The sequence below is a fragment of the Salvelinus fontinalis genome, chromosome 3, assembly GCF_029448725.1.
Source record: "Salvelinus fontinalis isolate EN_2023a chromosome 3, ASM2944872v1, whole genome shotgun sequence".
Taxonomy (NCBI): domain Eukaryota; kingdom Metazoa; phylum Chordata; class Actinopteri; order Salmoniformes; family Salmonidae; genus Salvelinus; species Salvelinus fontinalis.
In genome coordinates, this window is record NC_074667.1 from 1,676,413 (window position 1) to 1,697,700 (window position 21,288).

At 45.5% G+C, this 21,288-nt stretch overlaps 1 protein-coding gene and 1 long non-coding RNA gene across 7 annotated transcripts in view; both read left to right on the forward strand.

Moving 5' to 3' along the window:
- LOC129835754 (nuclear factor 1-like) overlaps positions 1-7,835 on the forward strand; it is a 50,491-nt gene extending 42,656 nt beyond the window's left edge. For 2 of the 4 annotated variants that reach the window (XM_055901528.1, XM_055901536.1), the window contains 2 exons: positions 6,472-7,003; positions 7,495-7,835. In XM_055901528.1, the coding sequence (XP_055757503.1) occupies positions 6,472-7,003; positions 7,495-7,814 (852 nt within the window). In that variant the 3' untranslated portion in view covers positions 7,815-7,835. Of the gene's footprint in view, positions 1-4,748; positions 5,631-6,321; positions 7,004-7,494 lie in introns of those variants that run through there. The other 2 variants (XM_055901544.1, XM_055901521.1) reach the window with 2 other exon arrangements.
- Positions 7,836-16,617: 8,782 nt separating this feature from the next.
- LOC129835771 (uncharacterized) lies at positions 16,618-19,820 on the forward strand. 3 transcript variants are annotated; one of them, XR_008756518.1, is made up of 10 exons: positions 16,618-17,263; positions 17,326-17,423; positions 17,491-17,645; positions 17,716-17,782; positions 17,814-17,849; positions 17,881-18,587; positions 18,624-18,783; positions 18,851-19,015; positions 19,083-19,180; positions 19,217-19,820. It is a non-coding gene; the product is annotated as an uncharacterized LOC129835771 (long non-coding RNA). The 3 variants fall into 3 exon arrangements; XR_008756516.1 differs by having other exon boundaries at positions 17,752-18,587; XR_008756517.1 differs by lacking the exons at positions 17,491-17,645; positions 17,716-17,782 and having other exon boundaries at positions 17,814-18,587.
- Positions 19,821-21,288: the final 1,468 nt, after the last annotated feature.

Consider the following 21,288-nt stretch of genomic DNA (forward strand, 5'->3'; position numbering starts at 1 on the left):
ATATGATGTGAGTCAGATATAACACGAGAGGAGGTTTGTTCCTATTTTAACAGTCTATATGATGTGAGCCAAATATAACACGAGAGGAGGTTTGTTCCTATTTTAACAGTCTATATGATGTGAGTCAGATATAACACGAGAGGAGGTTTGTTCCTATTTTAACAGTCTATATGATGTGAGCCAAATATAACACGAGAGGAGGTTTGTTCCTATTTTAACAGACTATATGATGTGAGCCAAATATAACACGAGGGGAGGTTTGTTCCTATTTTAACAGTCTATATGATGTGAGTCAGATATAACACGAGAGGAGGTTTGTTCCTATTTTAACAGTCTATATGATGTGAGTCAGATATAACACGAGAGGAGAGAAGTTCAGAGAGGCCGCGGTAGTCTAAAGTGGTTCTACAGAAACACAGAAAGCGGCTATAGCAGAACATGTTTTCTGGAAGAGATTACAATTTACTGGTCCCCACAGCAAGCAGTTATTTTCCCCCTCGGCAACGCTTTTATTTTTTATTTTCTGCCGGTTGTAAATCTTGGCAATGCGAATATAGCCTACATTTGTGCTGAGTGCTGTTTTCATCCAACGTTGGGCTACCTGCTCAGTCCTTGGCTATTGAAAGAAAGAGACTCATTTTGGCAGGCTTCGCCAGTAGGCTACGTGTTCCTTTCAAGATAAAGAGATAGGCTATTTGAATGTTTAGGCAGACTATCTACATTTAAAGGTTTATTTCTAGTACTTGCCTTTATAGCGTTAATTTAACGGGGACTTGTTTGTGTGTTTTACTGGACTGCTAGTGCTACTTTTCGGCTTAATTTAATGCCTAATTGGTTCAGGCCTACAAAGGAAAGCATTCTATTCAATATCACTTCTATGTCACTTCTAGATTAGATATGAAGTAGAAAACGTGTTGTAGACCTTAAATTAATGTATAATTCAATAGTATCAAACTTAGAGAGAAGGCTTTGAATTCCCTCATATGGAATGTTAGGTTTTTCCTATTTCTCATGTGTGAGTGCCATCCACTCAGTTTGTGCAGAGGCCTTCTGATATCCTCGATAGGCCTACTGGCCTATTAAATGTTGGCCTATAGGCTATATAAACGTGTTTTGCTGGTAGGCCTATATGACAGGGTCGTTGCGGATTCTATATAAGCAATTAGAAATAAAAATGCAACAATGGAACTGTGTGTGTTGCTCACACACACCATAATGCCTCGGGTAACGTTCTCGTTCTTTTCCCTTTGTCTGCCTTTTTGGCAGTTTTTTTACTCTGTATACAACTCCAAGGATGGCAGTTTTTTTACTCTGTATACAACTCCAAGGATTTCCCCGCGGTTTCTGTGTAAAATCGAGGGCTTTGTCCATTCATATATACACTCACTGGTAAAACTATAGGCGGCTTTCCCAGTTCCAAACACTCGTTTTTTTCCCCCATCTCTCTCTTCACTTGCTCTCTTTTTCGTTTGTGGGAAACGAAAGCGCAGGAGAGAGCTGGAGATTGTCTCTGTGCAGCCTCGCGAACAAAGGTCACCGTTTAGAGAAAGAGAGAGTGGAACGCGGAGATAAGATGAGCTCTCTCTCTCTCAAAAAACCCCAAAACACGATTGCAGAACAGGAGATACCAGTAAATATACCGCTGGCCCGCGGCAAGAGGCCCATGGCAGGCGGCCGTTGGCGGCAGACACAGACACACACTCACCGACCGCCTGCCGAGCGAGCGCATGTAATGGCCAAATGCATCCAACATATCCACTATAACTAGGCATGTCTCTCCTATTTAAAAGCAAGAAATACGTTTTGAAAAATTATATGAACTGCCACATAATAAATGGTAGGGTGCCACAGACTGGTGTCCTGGCCAAAATAATACAAGTTCTGCATTTGGCTAATTATATTAAACACATGTAGGTCGTGTTTATTCCTATCTGCAGTGGTCCGGCGCTGTATAATAGGCATCATTTAAAATAATCTGGGAACGAAAGCTTCAGCTGTTAAACCCCTGGCTTTATTGAGGTATTTTGGATTTTATCAAATAAATCTCAGACACAAAATAGTCAAATCAAATCAGTGTTGACGTCATGTCGATTGATTCACAGAAATATATATATATATATATATATATATATATATATATATATATATATTACAAATGTGAGCTTGCTTGAACCATCTTTACTTTGGTTCATCAGATTTATGGAAATGTTATGGCCAGTCTGTGATAGAATATTTTGCATGAATAGTGTAAAAATAGAATCTTGTGCTATCTTATATTATGCAGAACCATAGAGAGCTCTCATTCATTTACTTGATGACATTTTCTGTTTGTTTTTGTTCCAGTCTGGTTGTGGTTGCAGCATGATATGATACTTGTGACAATATGGGTGATATTTATGACAATATCGATACTTGTGGCAATAGTAGCCTATTATGGGTTGCAAAGTTGCCATCTCTCCCCATCACTTTGTATTATACAATATGCTTAATGCTCAGTTAAGAGATGGTATGGATCCCCTCTGATCATTTTTAAACAAGAATCTTAGTAGACACACCTCTCTCGTTCCTTATTCTCTTGCCATCTCTCTCTTTCTCTCTATCTCTCTATCTCTCTCTCTCTCTCTCCTCTCATCTTGTTATTTCTCCAAAATTCCTCTCTCTGTAACTTCTCTTCCCCACATTTGGTGCTCTGCCCCACATTTTGTGCCCACAGAGTTACTGTGTTGTCTCTCCTTCCCACATTCGGTGCCCGCCTATGTATTAGCATGTTCGTCCACCAGTGCCCGTCCAGCCCAGCCCGTCCAGATTGGGTCTTTGCTCAGTACCACCATCCAGCACAATGCAGCCAGACACCCGGCTAGCCAGGCCATGGCTTCGCTGTCAGGCAGAGGCAGAGAGAGCAAGCTGGGCTAGATAGCTGTGTAGATCTGATGGCCCTGGGCTGGAACCAGAGGATTCTTGGTCTTTGTAGGGGTGTTCAGAGAGTGGCCATCGGGCCGGAATCAAATAGTTCTGCTTCCATGCCAGAGGACCTACATGATGCTCCCATTTTGCCCCTTTTTGACACAATCTCTGTAATTTCCTCCTGGCCCGAATTTACTTGTTTTTTTCACATCACTTAGATTTGTGATTTTGTGTGTGTGAACAATTATACTATCATGGGATGGCTGTGAGAATGTTATATTTAGCATAATTATCCTATTTGTTTTCCCCTCAGAAAGGTTGTATATACAGTATATATATGAATTATATCCCTTGTGGAACCTAAATGTCCTATTTCCTGAACACTTGTCCCATAGTGGGTACACTACTTCCTTCCTCACTAGGGTCAGACAGCCAATGAGAGCAAGTAAAGTGGTAGCCAGGGTGATGCAGTCAGTCGCCAACTCCCTGCTGTTCAACCTGCCTGATGTTTCATATGTCCTGTATGTCACTGGAGGGAAATGCATTACGTCCAACGTTACATGTTGTAGTATGAAAATAAAACAATAAAAATGTCATGTTTTTATATTACAAAGAAAGGGGCGATGTGTATTTTCGGAGGTACAGACAGGCGATATACCTTTGTGACTTGCAGTGAACAGATCCTTTGTAAGGTCTCCCATATCTGCATGCCCTGCATTCGTAAACAGCGTATAGGCTGCATTTACATTTACAGAGATACGGTACAGTCCGTAACGGACCGGTTCGGTTCCCAAGTTTCCATTGTCCACTGACTGAACCCCTCTCATTGGAATGCTCTCTACATTTGTAACAGAAACCTTTAATGTGTGTTGAACACACTGTTGTCAAGCACACGTCTGCTAAAAAGGGCCATTTTGGAATTGGAATGAATGTGAGCGAACAAATAGAAAAAGGGCCATTTTGGAATTGGAATGAATGTGAGCGAACGAATAGAAAAAGGTCCAGTTTGGAACAAATGCGAGAGAGTGATTTAAAACAGAGTGTTGTTGGATAGAGGATGGATGGATGGATTTTTTTTGGGGGGGGGGGAGGGGGGAACGGAATGGTTGTTCTTCTCCTCTTTTCCCCCTCTCGCTCTCTTTGTTTGTGTGGTAAATCCAGGAGCAGCTGCTTGGTTTGAGGGTCTAGTGGGATTTTGGGGCTGCTCTTTCTCATGGCATCCTGTGCCAAGGTGGTGAAACGCGAGCAGAGAGCGGAGGAGAGAGAGAAAGAGGGGGAGAGAGGGGAGGGAAGGATTGGCTCTGGGCGGGTGCACTGGGAGAGGGTGACTGCGTCCCAAATGGCACCCTATTCCCTGTTCACTGCACTACTTTTGCCCGGGGACCATAGGGCTCTGGTCAAAAGTAGTGCACTATATAGGGAATAGAGGGTGCCAGTTGGGAGACAACCAGAGAGATCGTGCTGGTTTGATGAGATGGTGGTGACCATGCTGGTGACGGAAGACGCAGGATGGATGAGGGAGGGGGGCGGGTAGGTGGAGTGCTGTCTGGATTGGTGCATGTAAAATGAATATCCACTGGACTTTGCCTTTCCACTAGATTGGACTTGTCTATTTGGCTAATGACATGCCTTCTGTCTGCTCCACACACAATCCCCCTCTCCCTCCCTTCATCCTTCCCTCCCGCTCGCTCGCTCGCTCCCTCCCTCTCTCTCTCTCTCTCTCTTGCGCGCTCCCTCGCTCTTTATCTCTCTCCACTCTCTCCACCACAAGCCACCAACCTAACCTCCCCCTCCTCCCTCCCTCCTCTTTGCCATATCTCTGTCTTCCCTCCCTTTCAGTCGCTCGGAGCGTGCGTATTGGCTGAGGCTGAGCAGCTCTCTGTGCCAAGTAGGTGGGCCTTGTGCGCGTTGGCACAGACTCAGTCAATGGTTAGAGAAGGAAAGTGGAGAGGAACAGAGAGAAAGAGAGAGACAGTTGGAGAGAAAGAGGGGGGAAAAGAAAGAAGACTGCAGCCCGGGTTTGCCAGCGGTCGTACACTCTTCCAACATTGATTCGAGTCCTCTTGTTTTTTTTCTCTTCTTCTCCTCCGACCTGCTCCCCCCTCCCTCTCTTCTTCCGACTCTCAGTTTCTCTCTCTATCCGTGAGTCTTACTTAGCCTACAGATCTGAACCAGTACCACCATACTACTGCTTTGCCAAAGCATTTTTGTTTTGTTTTTGGCCCCCAAAATGTTTTTCCTTTTTTGAAAGCGAACAAAGAAGCGATTTCATTTAACATTTTTAAACTCATCTCATTGCTTTATTTAAATTGTATCATATTTTATTACACGCATACAACCTTTGTTGTTGTTTTGTAATTCACTTTTTAACTTTCCCTCCACCCTCCACCCTCTCTCTCTCTCTCCGGTGTTGTTGAACACCACCTGGTTTAGCATCTCTTCTGCCACAGTACCTCCTGTGTTTCTGTGCTGGTACTACACCATCCTCACCCCCTCCTTTGCCTCTCCTTCATTCTTGACTTTGTTTTTCTTCTTCTTGCATTTATTGGACAATTTCTGCAGCTTTCCTCCGTTTTTTTCCCCTCCTGCCTTTCTTCTTCATTTGTTTTGTAATTTGTAACATACTGTAGTTGCGGAAGTTGTTGTGTATTGACTCAGTAAACCAGTATCGAACTGGTAATACTGTTTTGTCTGGCGCAGTGAATTTATCATGAGACAGCGAAATGGTAACTACCAAGGTTTTATTTTTCTATTTTTCCCCTTCTGTTTTGTGATGACTGTTTTGTTGTTGATAGAATTTCAGTATTGACGTGAATTCAGATTTTTTGGCAAAGATCATTCATATGCATGATTTTTATTGAGGACTGGCAGTGATGTTTTATTCAGAACTTGAGTTATTATTATTTGAGTTATTGTGTTAGCAGACTAAGCAGGTATGAGGGTATTTCTGAAGAGACTATTTATTGTGTTCTTGTGTTGGTATTCTATCCTGTCCTTTGTGTTACATGGATTTTAACTTGATGCAAAGTTGAATTTCCTGCTCTGTTTGAAGAACGCTTTTATTTTAGTCATTTTTTGAAGCAATTTATTGGTGTATTATAAGGATTGTAGCTCTACACAATGACATGCCTGTTATGTGCGCGTTAATGGCATGAAAATCAGCACATCAAAATATTGTCAACAGTGTTTTTTTATTAGATATTACTGGTAGATAATATTAGATAGTTTGCCTCCTCTATCAGTATACTGTTGTTTGTTTGTTTTAATGTTTGTGTGTGTAGCCTGTGTGCGTCTGGTTCCTCTCTTTCTCTCTCTCTCTCCCTCTCTCTCTCTCTCTCTCTCTCCCTCTCTCTCTCTCTCTCTCTCCCCCAGCACCTCTCTCTCGTTCATTCTCTCCCTCCGCTCCCACAGAGCGGGAGCTGCTGCTCCTCAATGCTGCGTGCCGGTGCTAACTGCCTCTCCTCTCTCTTCCCCTCTCCCCCGCTCCCCCTCTCCCCCGCCTTCTCCTCCCCCCCTCATTTCTCCCCCTCCTCCTCCCCCTGTTTCCACCCCCCCCACCACCACCAGGATGAATTCCACCCGTTCATCGAGGCCCTGCTGCCCCACGTCCGAGCCTTCTCCTACACATGGTTCAACCTGCAGGCCCGCAAGCGCAAGTACTTCAAGAAGCACGAGAAGAAGATGTCCAAGGAGGAAGAGCGTGCAGTCAAAGATGAACTGCTGGGAGAAAAATCCGAGATCAAACAGAAATGGGCGTCGAGGCTCCTCGCCAAGCTCCGCAAGGACATCCGGCCAGAGTTCCGGGAGGACTTTGTCCTCACCATCACCGGGAAGAAAGCCCCCTGCTGCGTCCTCTCCAACCCCGACCAGAAGGGTAAGATCAGGAGGATCGACTGCCTGCGCCAGGCCGACAAGGTGTGGAGGCTGGACCTGGTCATGGTCATCCTGTTCAAGGGCAGCCCACTGGAGAGCACGGACGGAGAGCGGCTGGCCAAGTCGCCCCAGTGCTCCAACCACGGCCTGTGTGTCCAGCCGCATCACATCGGTGTCTCCGTCAAAGAGCTGGATCTCTACCTGGCCTACTTCGTCCAGGCACCAGGTCAGTCATCTGTGTTTGTTAGTGGATACACGCACCCTCCTCTCTCTCTCTGTCTCATACATACAGTCTGACAGATAAACACACAGCTGTCATTTTTTTATGTTTATTTTAACCAGTTTATTTTTCTTTACTTGCAAATGTATTTGTGTTGTACAAATAGAAGGGATTTAACAGAGATTATAAACAAATAACGAAATATAAAGCCAAACATATTACATGATCATTTAATTTCACCTGAATGCAATTTAATAATGTAGATTCCAGTGGCAATGTGACAGAGAATGATGTGAGTGTGTTGTGATTTAGTGTGTGTGAAAGAGCGATTTAGTCAGCATCCACGGAAGAGGGAGGATGTGTTTCTGTGTGTGAGAGTGTGAGCTATTTTGCTAGTGTGTATATGAGCATGTATTTTGCATTGATGAGACAGGGATTGTGTGCATGTGAGTGAAAGGGTGTGTTTACGAGAGGGTAGCGTGTGTGTGTATATTTAGGAAGGCCCGTTGGTTGCTGCTGGGATTCTCTGGGGTTGGCCTGGGACCAGGATGTTGTGAGCGGTGTGTGTATGTCCTCTCAGGCCGCAAGCTGCCTCCTCTTCTCCGTCTGCCTGATGAGCGCCAGCACCGCACCGAGCCTGGCTGCCAAACACCGTCTCAGCCACCGCCGCCACCGCCGTATAGAAACACACACACACACACAGTCAACGCCGCACACCCACAAAGCCAAACATAGTCTAGGCTGCACACACACAAAGCCTAACACCGTTTCAGTCGCCATTGCACACACACGCACTCGTACATACAGCCAAACATAGTATCAGTCGCTGTCGCACACAGNACACACAGACAGACACGGCCAAAGACCAACTGAGATACCGTTGAATACAGCCAAACATTGTTGTATCTCAGCCACCATCGTGCAGAAACACAGAAACATCGCCTTAGTCGTCCAGCCACACACACACACACACACACACACACACACACACACACACACACACACACACACACACACACACACACACACACACACACACACACACACACACACGGCCAAAACACTGGCTCTATCATAGCTTCCTTACACACGGCCAAACACTGTCGCAGCCGCCACACACACACACACAGCCAAAAACTCCACTTCACACTACCTCCTGCCATTCATTGACTGCACACCCACTAGTAGCTAATTAACATTGACAAAAACACACACACACAACTCAACGCTGCCCGCAATCCACATACATGGACGCAGACACACACACACACGTAGCCAAACTCTTTCCCCGCCGAGGCAGCGTACACACACTCCTCAGCCGGGCATACACACACCTCGGCCTGGGCCAACACCGTCTCTCACTGCCCCAGCCAAACCGTGGACGGGTAGTCTCTCACTCTGATGGCCTCTGTATGCAGCTAGCTACAGTAAACCCACTAGGTACTAGGGGACCATGTTAAGTGGGAATAAAAGAGGATGCCATTCTGTATATATTTTTTATAATTTAGATTTTATTGTCTTTAATTTCAAATATATTTTAAAAGGATGGATTGTTGCTTTTTAATGACTATTTTATTAGAGAAACAAAAGTTGTATTTATCAATTAATAATGTAGAGTTGATGTCTTGCTTCTGTTGGAAAGGAAAAGTAGGCTAAAATAATTTCCCCACAATACATATTTTTCTACAATTAATCATGTTTCACAGACTACTGTTGGAAATATAAATGTTGATACAGACGTGCTATTGGTGAATTAGACCACCATTTCTAGTGTTATTCTAACCAACTTTTGGTCCATTTCCTCTCGTCGTTATGTGGTCATGGGTACAGTGTGGACACACACACACACATTTCTCCGCTAGCTGGCTGGCTCTGTTTGCATTAAACGGCTCGGGGCTGCCCAGCCCAGTGCCCGTTCATAATGTGAGCCTGCAGTGTGCTCTTATCTTATCTGGCTAATCCAGTGTTGCCCCGGTGCTTTATCTACCTCCAAAGGGCCTGGAAGGGCTCAGGCCTCCGCTCCTGGTGTGACTGTGAGAGACTACAGGGATACTGGGATATTATGGGGGGGTGCAACTCGTGCCAATCTGCCCTGGGGGCCGAGGCTGGGGCCTACCTAGTTAGGTTCTCCTCTACATTTACCTTTCATTTACTGTTGAATAAGCTGTACTGTAGTTACTGCAGTAGGGAGTTTATCCTCTACTATAAATACATTGATTGTACTTAACTGTAGTTACTGTGGTTGTTTGAGGAGAGTGTGTGTGTATGTTAGTGTGGCTACTTTCTGGTCGACACACTTACCTTTCCACTTCCATTTACTATACTGTACTGTACTTAGTGTGTTTGTGTGTGTATTGAGTGTGTTTTGTGTGACAGTGTATGTCTGTGTATTTGTGCCCTGAATGAGGAGACATGCTTATTTGTTTGTTTATTGTTAGCGCAAGTCTTTAGGCCTGTACGTCTCTCTTCCTGTCTCACCCCAACACCTTGTTTTGTCTCCTTAAACATCCCCCCATTGTCCTTTTCTCACAGAGGTAGCCTGCTTCCCTCGATCTCCCTTTGTTTACATCAGTAGAGAGACAGAGAGAGAGAAAAGGCGGGCGAGAGAAGAGGGCTTGCGTTTTCTGATTGTTCTGTTCTGGGTTGGCAGCCAGATCGAGCCACAGCCCCGTTGGTGTAGGAAGACGTCGACAACAACGTCTTGTGTTTTGTTTACGGCGGAAAGAAAGAAACAAGGGCGGAAAAACGCGACCACGGTGAAACTCTGCTCTGAGCTGCATCGCCAGCTCTTGTGCTGTTCTGTTACGAGCAACACTGACTGTATAGCAAAACAAACCAACGCTCCCTATTCACTAGCATCACAATAAAGCCACCTTCCCTCTGCGTTACAAACTGCTGTGGTAGAACCAACCAGAAATCGGACGGCTAAACAAGCAATGCGATTGACATGGTCGGAGGAGGAAATAGAGGAGAGAAGAGTACTGCAGACAAGGGGCTCTGTCTGTGGTACATTATTTGTAGTATTTTATTAGTGAGCGTATCAGGCGATCGCTTGGCCCGGAAGTGATAAAAGTCTGCCAACACTGCACCCTGTGTGTGACTTAGACATACAGAGACACACACACACACACACACACACACACACACACACACACACACACACACACACACACACACACACACACACACACACACACACACACACACACACACACACACACACACACACACACACATTCTCTCACACACACACATTCTCTCACACACACACATCTCACACACACACACACACACACACACACACAGAATGAATTTCAGATCAATGGATCGTCATCCTATAGCTCCTCCTCATGTAACCTAGATGTTTTTCAAGGTTGATCTGATTGAATTTAAACGGTCTTTTCAAGACTGATTTCTATGCGGTTGGAAAACACCTTTTATTCAAGGAGACCGTGTGTCAGTTCCAGTGTGTGTTCTCGTTAGCGTGCCAGTCATACTTTGGAACCATATCTCAATATCTTTTTCTCCGACCATAAGAGCTGTATGATTATGAAGAGATGTTTCCAATGCGTTTCCAATTCAAAGCGCAGCACCACAATACATTTGAAGTCCCTCTGAAGGAGGTGTGAAAAGTGAAAGCGTTGCCATTTTCTTTGTCATGACCTCTCCCTGTGAGTGTAGTTGTGAAGCACATGGTACCAGACAGCAGACACTGCTCCGTACGGATAGTAGTAATGCCTTGGACGGGAAGAGTTTGTGTGTGTGTGTGTGTGTGTGTGTGTGTGTGTGTGTGTGTGTGTGTGTGTGTGTGTGTGTGTGTGTGTGTGTGTGTGTGTGTGTGTGTGTGTGTGTGTGTGTGTGTGTGTGTGTGTGTGTGTGTGTGTGTGTGTGTGTGTGTGTGTTGCCAGACCTCAGACATCACTCTGTCCCGTCCAGGATCATAGTGGTAATGGCTTGGACGGGAAGAGTGTGTGTGTGTGTGTGTGTGTGTGTTGTCTGGTGCCAGACATCAGACATCACTCTGTCCCGTCCAGGATCATAGTAATAATGGCTTGGACGGCACTGTGAGAAAACCCCAGAAAATCTGTAACTCTCCCTCCCTACATTGATTCCTCGTTCTCTCCGTCCGTTTCCAAAACTGACCACAGGAACGATTCTCAAATAAAAAGCGGTATTTGGTCTCATCAAAAATGCCCAAACGCTCAAAATGTTTGATTTATGAAGGGAAAAGTTTGTGTTTCTGAGATCGGAAAAGTGTGTTCGTCTTTGTGTGTTAGTGTGTGTCTGTGTGTGTTAGTGTGCGTCTCTCCTCTTCCTGACAGCTCAGTTCTGTGGCTAGACTTGATGAATGATCCTGGACGTGTTAAAGTTTTGACGAGGTCCAAAACCCAACCCAGCCAGTTGATTGATTCACCAGGTTCCTGCGGTTCCGTTCGGTTCCCGCCAGTTCTCCGTTCTCCTTGTTATTTTTCCCATGAAGATAATCTGTTGTTAATTACTTCCTGGATCCCTGACCAACCCGTCGCGTCTTGTATGAATGACATCAGGAGGGGCAAGTGTTTAGGTCGGCATTGGTGAAGTATGCTAAGTACCGTCTGGTTTTATTGGTGTTTCATGACATCAAAAATACGAGGCGAGAAGGGACAAAATAAGGGAGATAAGGGAGGACAGAGAAGGGACAAAATAAGGGAGATAAGGGAGGACAGAGAAGGGACAAAATAAGGGAGATAAGGGAGGACAGAGAAGGGACAAAATAAGGGAGATAAGGGAGGACAGAGAAGGGACAAAATAAGGGAGATAAGGGAGGACAGAGAAGGGACAAAATAAGGGAGATAAGGGAGGACAGAGAAGGGGGAGTGAGACGGCCTCATTACCGTTGAGGAGATCTATTGTGTTCAGTGGCAATAAGGCCCAGTAGAAGCAGTCTTCCAATGTAGAGCTGGTTGGCCAATGAGCGCCCTCAATCCACCGCTGACTGACTGAGGCCCTGTGTTGTCTTCAGCTGGACATGCCGGATGAATAGAGAGCCATGTCTGCAGGACAGCAGGGACATGCTGTCACACCAACACCAATACGAAAGTAGAGTCTGAGCAGAGGACGGTGAAGAGAGGAAGACACCTCGCTGTTTAACAGAGAGTGTTCTCATCTTTGGAATAAAGTGTGTGTTTCTGGAGGTCCACTAACAGAACCGGGCCAGCCAAAAGCCGCCGTCGCTAAGACACACAACCCCTTGCTGGCTGAGTGTGACAGACATAAACCAGGCCAACACGGTCGGCAGGAACCCGGACTCCATTAACCCAACAGGACATAATTACAGAGACTCCAGACTTGGAATGACTGTGTTGAGTCAACATTTGCTTTTCATTCAAAGTCAAAGTTGTGTTTTGGTGTCCCGATAACGTTGGCTTTTGTTCTTCTGTTAATGCTGGGTTTTGGTGTTCCTTTGATTTGTATTTTAGGTGTCCCATTAACATTGGATTTTGGTTGGTATCCCCTGTTAAATGACTGACCAGTATAATATTTTGTTTGTTATTGCTCTGTTGGCATGCGGTTCCCTTCACGGCTTCTCTTTGTTCTAGAAACAGAATTTGGGCTCTTTGGGTTTTACATAACGATCATAAGCCTCCTTCTCTTTGTCCGGATCGGAGGAAAAAAACATCTCTGTCTATCTAGATACCCGCTTCCCCGTCGTTGTGTGATGGAGTGTGTGTGTGTGAGTGAGTGAGGAGTTAGAGTGTTGGAGATGTCTGGCTGGTAAACACATTATTCCAGTGAAATCGGGGGCTCCGGAATCATGACGGAACTGAGAGACAAACGAAGCCGTTTTTTTAACCAGTTTGGCCATTCCTCTTCTTATCTCCTTTCTTTATAATTACTCTCCCTTTCTTTCTCTCTCTCGCTCTCTCTCACAAGTCCAAAGAAATGTAGAGTGTTTAGAGAAATTGAGAAGGGCATTTGTTTTGAAAAAAGAACTCAAAACAGCCTTCTTTATTCCTTGGATACAGTTTGTTTTGAAACCCACTTTCCTGTTAATCCGTTCAGAATCAACGGAGGACCGACAGCTTTTTTGGCCCCAAAATGTTCTACAAATTCACAAAAGGAAAAGACGGATCTTATTTCAGTCCGTGTCTGAGAATAAATGGCTGCACATGTTTTCTACATTACTAAATACCCACTTACCTTTTCATTGGTGTGCTATTCACAGTCTAATAAAACATGTATCATTGTGAGTTATGGATACAGTTGGTTACCTTGTTAGTATTGTAATTTATATTTCCTCAACGTTGAGGTTACATAAATCTGCTTTCTCTGGGAACGGGAGCTGGATAATAGATTTCCCACATTTTAAAACTATAAATAGACTTACATTCACTTTAAATTCATAGATATTTTCACTTTATGAATATATACATTTTTCGGGTTATGTACTATAGAAATAATGAGAGTTAGTCAATTTGCAATAGAATTACTATGAATGTGGTTCTATCATTCACAGAAACAGAAAGTGTGTTTGTACAGTATTGTAGTTACTGGCTGATGGCGACTGGTCAGGCATTTTTAGGTGAACACATTATTAGGTTTGAACAAATTAACGATTGTTAAATTCAAATGGGTGTAGTAGGCTTGCTACTTACCTAAGCATTATTTTCTTCCGCTGACTAGGCCCTTTTGGGTTTTATTTGGAAAAATACTGAGTGAGAGAGAGAGAGGGAGAGAGAGAACAAGAGAAAGAGGGAGAGAACGAGAGAAAATGATAAAGAGAAAAAGAGGTAGTTCTAATTGAGAGAATGAAATAGTGAGAAACAATGAGAAAGAGAGAAGTAAAAGAATGAGAAAGAGAAAATGGAGAGGTAATCGAAAGAAAGAGAGTAAACAAACAGAGTGAGAGGGTGGTATCGTTATGGTCTGTATTAATAATGCGTCTTCTCAGTGCCTGGTCTCTTTTCAGGCTTTTGTACCAGAGTCAAGCATGAAATGTGTCCAGTCCACAAAACCATATACCCGCACAGAAGGGTTCCCTCGACCTCTGAGACAGAAGGAGGGAATGGAGGGATACTAACTGAGTGGAGAGTGGAGAGCAGAGCTCCAGGCCAGTCCAGGCTCAGTCCCAGCCAGAGAGCATGTTGAGGGTGTTAAGCCAGGGAACATGGCCTATTCAGCGGGTTCATCTTTGGCAGTCCCCCTGTTCCCCAATACTGCCGCTTAGCTAGCTACTCACACAGCTTGGCTAACACTGCTAGTTACTATAACATTAGGTTTTCTATGGTGATGCTACACAATACAATCAGATCCACAGTGGATATTATCACACATTTCTTTTGTTGCAAATCAGAAAAACAATAGAACATATTCTGGTTTTAGAGCCCGACCGATATATATATTGTTTCACCAGTATTATCAGCTGTTAAGGGCCTTTTGACGCTATATATCGATATCAGCCAATAATTTCACAATAACTGCTATTCAATAAGTAGGATTAAGAAAAGGGAATCTAAGGCTCATCTGAAGACTCGCCGGCATTCTCAGGATGTGTCATTATTGTCACAATGTTACAAATCAACATTTGAAGCATATTTCTTTGATAATTGCTGTTTTGGATGGCAATTAATGAGAACTTTTACATTTCCTTTCAATAAAACAGTATATTGACAGATATATCAGTATTGGTAAGTATTGTCCACCAAAAAATCTGAATCGGTGTCGGACCCGGAAAAAAACCATAACGGTCGGCCTCCAGTTTTTACTGAACGAAAAGAGAGAAAACGAAAGAAAAAAAATCATATTTTTATTTGTGGATGAAAGAATGAAGACTCGTGATGAGTGTAGTCTTAATTCGGGGAGGGAGGATTGGGGGGATGTCTAGTGGTGAGAAGTGAGAGGAATACTAGTGGTGTCGTCTTAATTCAGGGAGGGAGGATTGGGGGGATGTCTAGTGGTGAGAAGTGAGAGGAATACTAGTGGTGTTGTCGGTGGCGGTTGGTTTCTGGCACCATGTAGCTTAGCTGCTCTCTGTGGAAGATGCCAAATGTTCACACACTATCCTTGCCAACCTCCGTCCTTCTGATCCTCTCTTTCTTTTCTTTCTTTATTTTCTTTATGTTGTCCCCCTTTTGTTTATATTCTTCTTCGCGGTTCAGATGAATGCCCTCTCAAAGGCTCATTAGCACCATGGACCGACTGAACTGTTTGTCAGTGGCAAAAAAAGGTTTCCGAACAACAATTTCGGGAATGAAAAATGTAGGTGAAAAAAAATCCTGAAAGAAAAGGTTTTATTTTCCCTCTTTATTTTGGTGTTGTTAATCGGGAGATTTTACTGTCGTTAGTTTTCCTTTGTTTTGATAAATTCTCTGACCTTCATATATCCTGTGGAAGCTGTTCATTCAATCAAGGTGTGTTATTATAGACAAGGGGCGATAATTAGTGAAAATATTAGCAAATACTGTTTTAACCTTTCATATTGATTAGAATTTTAACAAAGGCCTAATTATTATATTACATTTAAATACACTAAATTATGTATCATAGGGATTTGGCTGATATTCAGGTATCATTACCGCCGTAATTGTATATTTTCTCTCTCAATCTCTCTCTTTCTCCAAGGAGCTGTTTTCTCTCCTTGTTCCTTTTGCTTCCTTCTCAGAATCCACTTTAGAAGACAACCTTGGTAGGGGCATCATTTGGTGTTGGTTACGCCGTGAGAAGGAGAGAGGTTTAAAGCCTAGCCGTGCGAGAGGGTGGTAGCTAGCTAGGGCTAAAGAGCAAAGCAGCACAACAGAGCAAACGGCAGAGAATCATCATTTGGCAGAGAGTAAGTCTGTGGAAGAGAGTACGCCTCAAATCAGTTTGGACACAGATCTAGGACACTAGACGGAGGAGAAGAAAGAGGGATGAAACGGGATAGAAAGAGGGATGAAACGGGATAGAAAGAGGGATGAAACGGGATAGAAAGAGGGATGAAACGGGATAGGGAACAACAGGATGGGGGGGACACACATGAACGTCTGTGTTTGAGTGTGTGTGCTGTACGTGGTGGTGCGTGTGCGTTGCCTCTGTGTGTCTTCTACTGTCCCTCAACCTCAATGAGGATTAGACAAACCCCGACCGGGCCAGTGGACGGTGGTAGATACATGGTTATGAAGGAAACAAGGCTCTCTCCTCCTCAAAAGGCTCCATTCATGATGAACTGGAGAGATTTCTCTGAGGGGAGAGAAAGGAGGGTTCAGGGGACACCATGGAGGGTTCAGGACCAACACTTGTTTTAGATAACAGGGTGAGTTTTATACTGTGGCAGGAGGGGTGTGTGTGTGTGTGTGGGGGGGTGGTGTGTGTGGTGGGTAGGGAGTCAGGTTGTGTGTGTATAGGGGGTGGGTAGGAGTGTGTGTGTGGGTGGTGTATGTTTTTTGGTTGGTGGTGTGTATGACAGTGATAGTGGCAGAGGGTAGAGCCGGTGGGAGTCTTCATCAATAGGATGGTTTTAAAGAGGGATTGTTTGTTAGATATGGTATATGTTGTATCTGGTAGGGGGTGGTGTGTGTGTATGGGGGGGGGGGTATTTTTGGCAGGGTTGTAGACCTAGTTGTTAGGCAGACTGGATTGGGAAGGGGGGGGGGGGGGGGGGGTGCTGGGTAGAAGCTGATGCAACTGTTAAAGTGTGTATTATTTTCGGGTAGGTTTTTTCCAAGGAAGGTGTTGGTGTTACTCTTTTTTCTATATGATAGTCCTTTCAATAGTTTGATAGTGAGACAGGGTTACTGCCACTGGAACTCTGGGGCCTCAGGGACAACACGTTGAAGCGGTGTGACACTGAAGTTTGAGTGTGTGTTGTGTGTGTGTCGCGGCATGCCGGGAACTGTGAGCCAAGGGACCGGGGTGTAAACTAGGTGCTAATGCGTCCTTTTGCATGTTTCCACAGTGTCAAGTTTTAATTAGGAAGGAGACATAGATGACAGATGATAGATGGGATAAATAGACCAGACAATGGTGTTCCAGAGAGACAGAAACACCCAGGTAGACAGCACAGCACAGAGAGACAGAAACACCCAGGTAGACAGCACAGAGAGACAGAAACACCCAGGTAGACAGTACAGATAGACAGAAACACCCAGGTAGACAGCACAGAGAGACAGAAACACCCAGGTAGACAGCACAGTACAGAGAGACAGAAACACCCAGGTAGACAGCACAGAGAGTCAGAAACACCCAGGTAGACAGCACAGAGAGACAGAAACACCCAGGTAGACAGTACAGAGAGACAGAAACACCCAGGTAGACAGTACAGATAGACAGAAACACCCAGATAGACAGCACAGAGAGACAGAAACACCCAGGTAGACAGCACAGAGAGACAGAAACACCCAGGTAGACAGCACAGAGAGACAGAAACACCCAGGTAGACAGCACAGCACAGAGAGACAGAAACACCCAGGTAGACAGCACAGCACTGAGAGACAGAAACAACCAGGTAGACAGCACTGAGAGACAGAAACACCCAGGTAGACAGTACAGAGAGACAGAAACACCCAGGTAGACAGCACAGAGAGACAGAAACACCCAGGTAGACAGCACAGAGAGACAGAAACACCCAGGTAGACAGCACAGAGAGACAGAAACACCCAGGTAGACAGCACAGAGAGACAGAAACACCCAGGTAGACAGTACAGCACAGAAACAGAAACACCCAGGTAGACAGCACAGCACTGAGAGACAGAAACACCCAGGTAGACAGCACAGTACAGAGAGACAGAAACACCCAGGTAGACAGCACAGAGAGACAGAAACACCCAGGTAGACAGTACAGAGAGACAGAAACACCCAGGTAGACAGCACAGCACAGAGAGACAGAAACACCCAGGTAGACAGTACAGAGAGACAGAAACACCCAGGTAGACAGCACAGTACAGAGAGACAGAAACACCCAGGTAGACAGCACAGCACAGAGAGACAGAAACACCCAGGTAGACAGCACAGAGAGACAGAAACACCCAGGTAGACAGCACAGCACAGAGAGACAGAAACACCCAGGTAGACAGCACAGAGAGACAGAAACACCCAGGTAGACAGCACAGAGACACAGAAACACCCAGGTAGACAGCACAGAGAGACAGAGACACCCAGGTAGACAGCACAGAGAGACAGAGACACCCAGGTAGACAGCACAGAGAGACAGAGACACCCAGGTAGACAGCACAGAGAGACAGAAACACCCAGGTAGACAGCACAGAGAGACAGAAACACCCAGGTAGACAGCACAGAGAGACAGAAACACCCAGGTAGACAGCACAGAGAGACAGAAACACCCAGGTAGACAGCACAGAGAGACAGAAACACCCAGGTAGACAGTACAGAGAGACAGAAACACCCAGGTAGACAGTACAGAGAGACAGAAACACCCAGGTAGACAGCACAGCACAGAGAGACAGAAACACCCAGGTAGACAACACAGAGAGACAGAAACACCCAGATAGACAGCACAGAGAGACAGAAACACCCAGGTAGACAGCACAGAGAGACAGAAACACCCAGGTAGACAACACAGCACAGGGAGACAGAAACACCCAGGTAGACAGCACAGAGAGACAGAAACACCCAGGTAGACAACACAGCACAGGGAGACAGAAACACCCAGGTAGACAGCACAGGGAGACAGAAACACCCAGGTAGACAGCACAGCACAGAGAAACAGAAACACCCAGGTAGACAGTACAGAGAGACAGAAACACCCAGGTAGACAGCACAGAGAGACAGAAACACCCAGGTAGACAGCACAGAGAGACATAAACACCCAGGTAGACAGTACAGATAGACAGAAACACCCAGGTAGACAGCACAGTACAGAGAGACAGAAACACCCAGGTAGACAGCACAGCACAGAGAGACAGAAACACCCAGGTAGACAGTACAGATAGACAGAAACACCCAGGTAGACAGCACAGTACAGAGAGACAGAAACACCCAGGTAGACAGTACAGAGAGACAGAAACACCCAGGTAGACAGCACAGAGAGACAGAAACACCCAGGTAGACAGTACAGATAGACAGAAACACCCAGGTAGACAGCACAGTACAGTGAGACAGAAACACCCAGGTAGACAGCACAGAGAGACAGAAACACCCAGGTAGACAGCACAGTACAGAGAGACAGAAACACCCAGGTAGACAGTACAGAGAGACAGAAACACCCAGGTAGACAGCACAGCACTGAGAGACAGAAACACCCAGGTAGACAGTACAGAGAGACAGAAACACCCAGGTAGACAGCACAGTACAGGGAGACAGAAACACCCAGGTAGACAGCACAGTACAGGGAGACAGAAACACCCAGGTAGACAGCACAGCACAGAGAGACAGAAACACCCAGGTAGACAGTACAGAGAGACAGAAACACCCAGGTAGACAGTACAGAGAGACAGAAACACCCAGGTAGACAGCACAGTACAGGGAGACAGAAACACCCAGGTAGACAGCACAGTACAGGGAGACAGAAACACCCAGGTAGACAGCACAGAGAGACAGAAACACCCAGGTAGACAGCACAGTACAGGGAGACAGAAACACCCAGGTAGACAGCACAGCACAGAGAGACAGAAACACCCAGGTAGACAGCACAGCACAGAGAGACAGAAACACCCAGGTAGACAGTACAGCACAGGGAGACAGAAACACCCAGGTAGACAGCACAGTACAGGGAGACAGAAACACCCAGGTAGACAGCACAGCACAGAGAGACAGAAACACCCAGGTAGACAGCACAGCACAGAGAGACAGAAACACCCAGGTAGACAGTACAGCACAGAGAGACAGAAACACCCAGGTAGACAGCACAGTACAGGGAGACAGAAACACCCAGGTAGACAGCACAGTACAGAGAGACAGAAACACCCAGGTAGACAGCACAGCACAGAGAGACAGAAACACCCAGGTAGACAGTACAGCACAGGGAGACAGAAACACCCAGGTAGAGCGGCTTTTAACAGTTAATTTCTGACTCGTCTTCTACTTCTTAAACACTGGTTAAACATAGTCAATTAGGCTCTTTTTAATTTTTTTAGTTCAACAGTCATTAAATATATAAATCAATCAATCAATACGCAGTATGTACATCAGATCAGAACCACAATATGATCTAGGTTGCCATGGCACCTAACCCCCCCTCTACCCCCCTCTTCTCTGTCTCGCCACTCCAACGTGTCCCCCCCCCCGACAATCTGTTCCTCACGTTTATTGGACCCTAATTTGGCTGCCTCCATGGCAACCGCGGGCTCCCAGAATACCTTGGCTGGGTGGTATCCAGGGCAGCGGTGGTGACTGGCTGGCATGCCGGCGGTGCCACCGGGGTGTTGCTGGGGCAGGTGTTCAGGGCTGGTCTGGCAGGGACCTCGGTGTGGCTGCAGGCTAACCCTGCTATGAGAACTCTGCTCCATCTCCATATCCGCTGACGTAGTCTGGGTCTAAAATGCCACTCTGTTCCCTATTTAGTGCACTACTTTTGACACCGTATTCTCTATATGGGCCCTGGTCAAAAGTAGTGCACTATGTAGGGAACAGGGTGCCATTTGGGATGCATGCATAACCTTTCCCACTGCAGGCCTACGAAAGTGGGGTCTGCCGTGTAGCATGGGGGAAGCATTTCACCAGCGCGCATATTGATGTGGCCATGGCACTGTGCCCAGTTGGTGCTGCCTTCCTCCCACACATACACACACACACACACACACACACACACACACACACACACACACACACACACACACACACACACACACACACACACACACACACACACACACACACACACACACACACACACACACACACACACACACACACACACACACACACACAATGTATAATACATGAGCCTATACGATTTTGAACTGTGCTGTGGCTCTCTGTCACATATAAATATTCAGTTGCATGCATGTTGATTTGAAGCAGGAGCCATCATGATATGCTGAGCATTAGTATGGATCCAGTTTCCGAGCACTAGTGCGTTAGTCTCTTCATTTGTATAAACTACTCAGATGTATTGGTTTAATTAAAGCTCATAGACTGTAACTGTTGTTTCTTGAGTGTGGACAATCCCCGTAGATGGTAAATATCCCTAGATGGTGATGGTACCACTGTAATACTCTGTGAAGTTAAATATCCCTAGATGGTGATGGTACCACTGTAATACTCTGTGAAGGTAAATATCCCTAGATGGTGATGGTACCACTGTAATACTATGTGATGGTACCACTGTAATACTCTATGATGGTAAATATCCCTAGATGGTGATGGTACCACTGTAA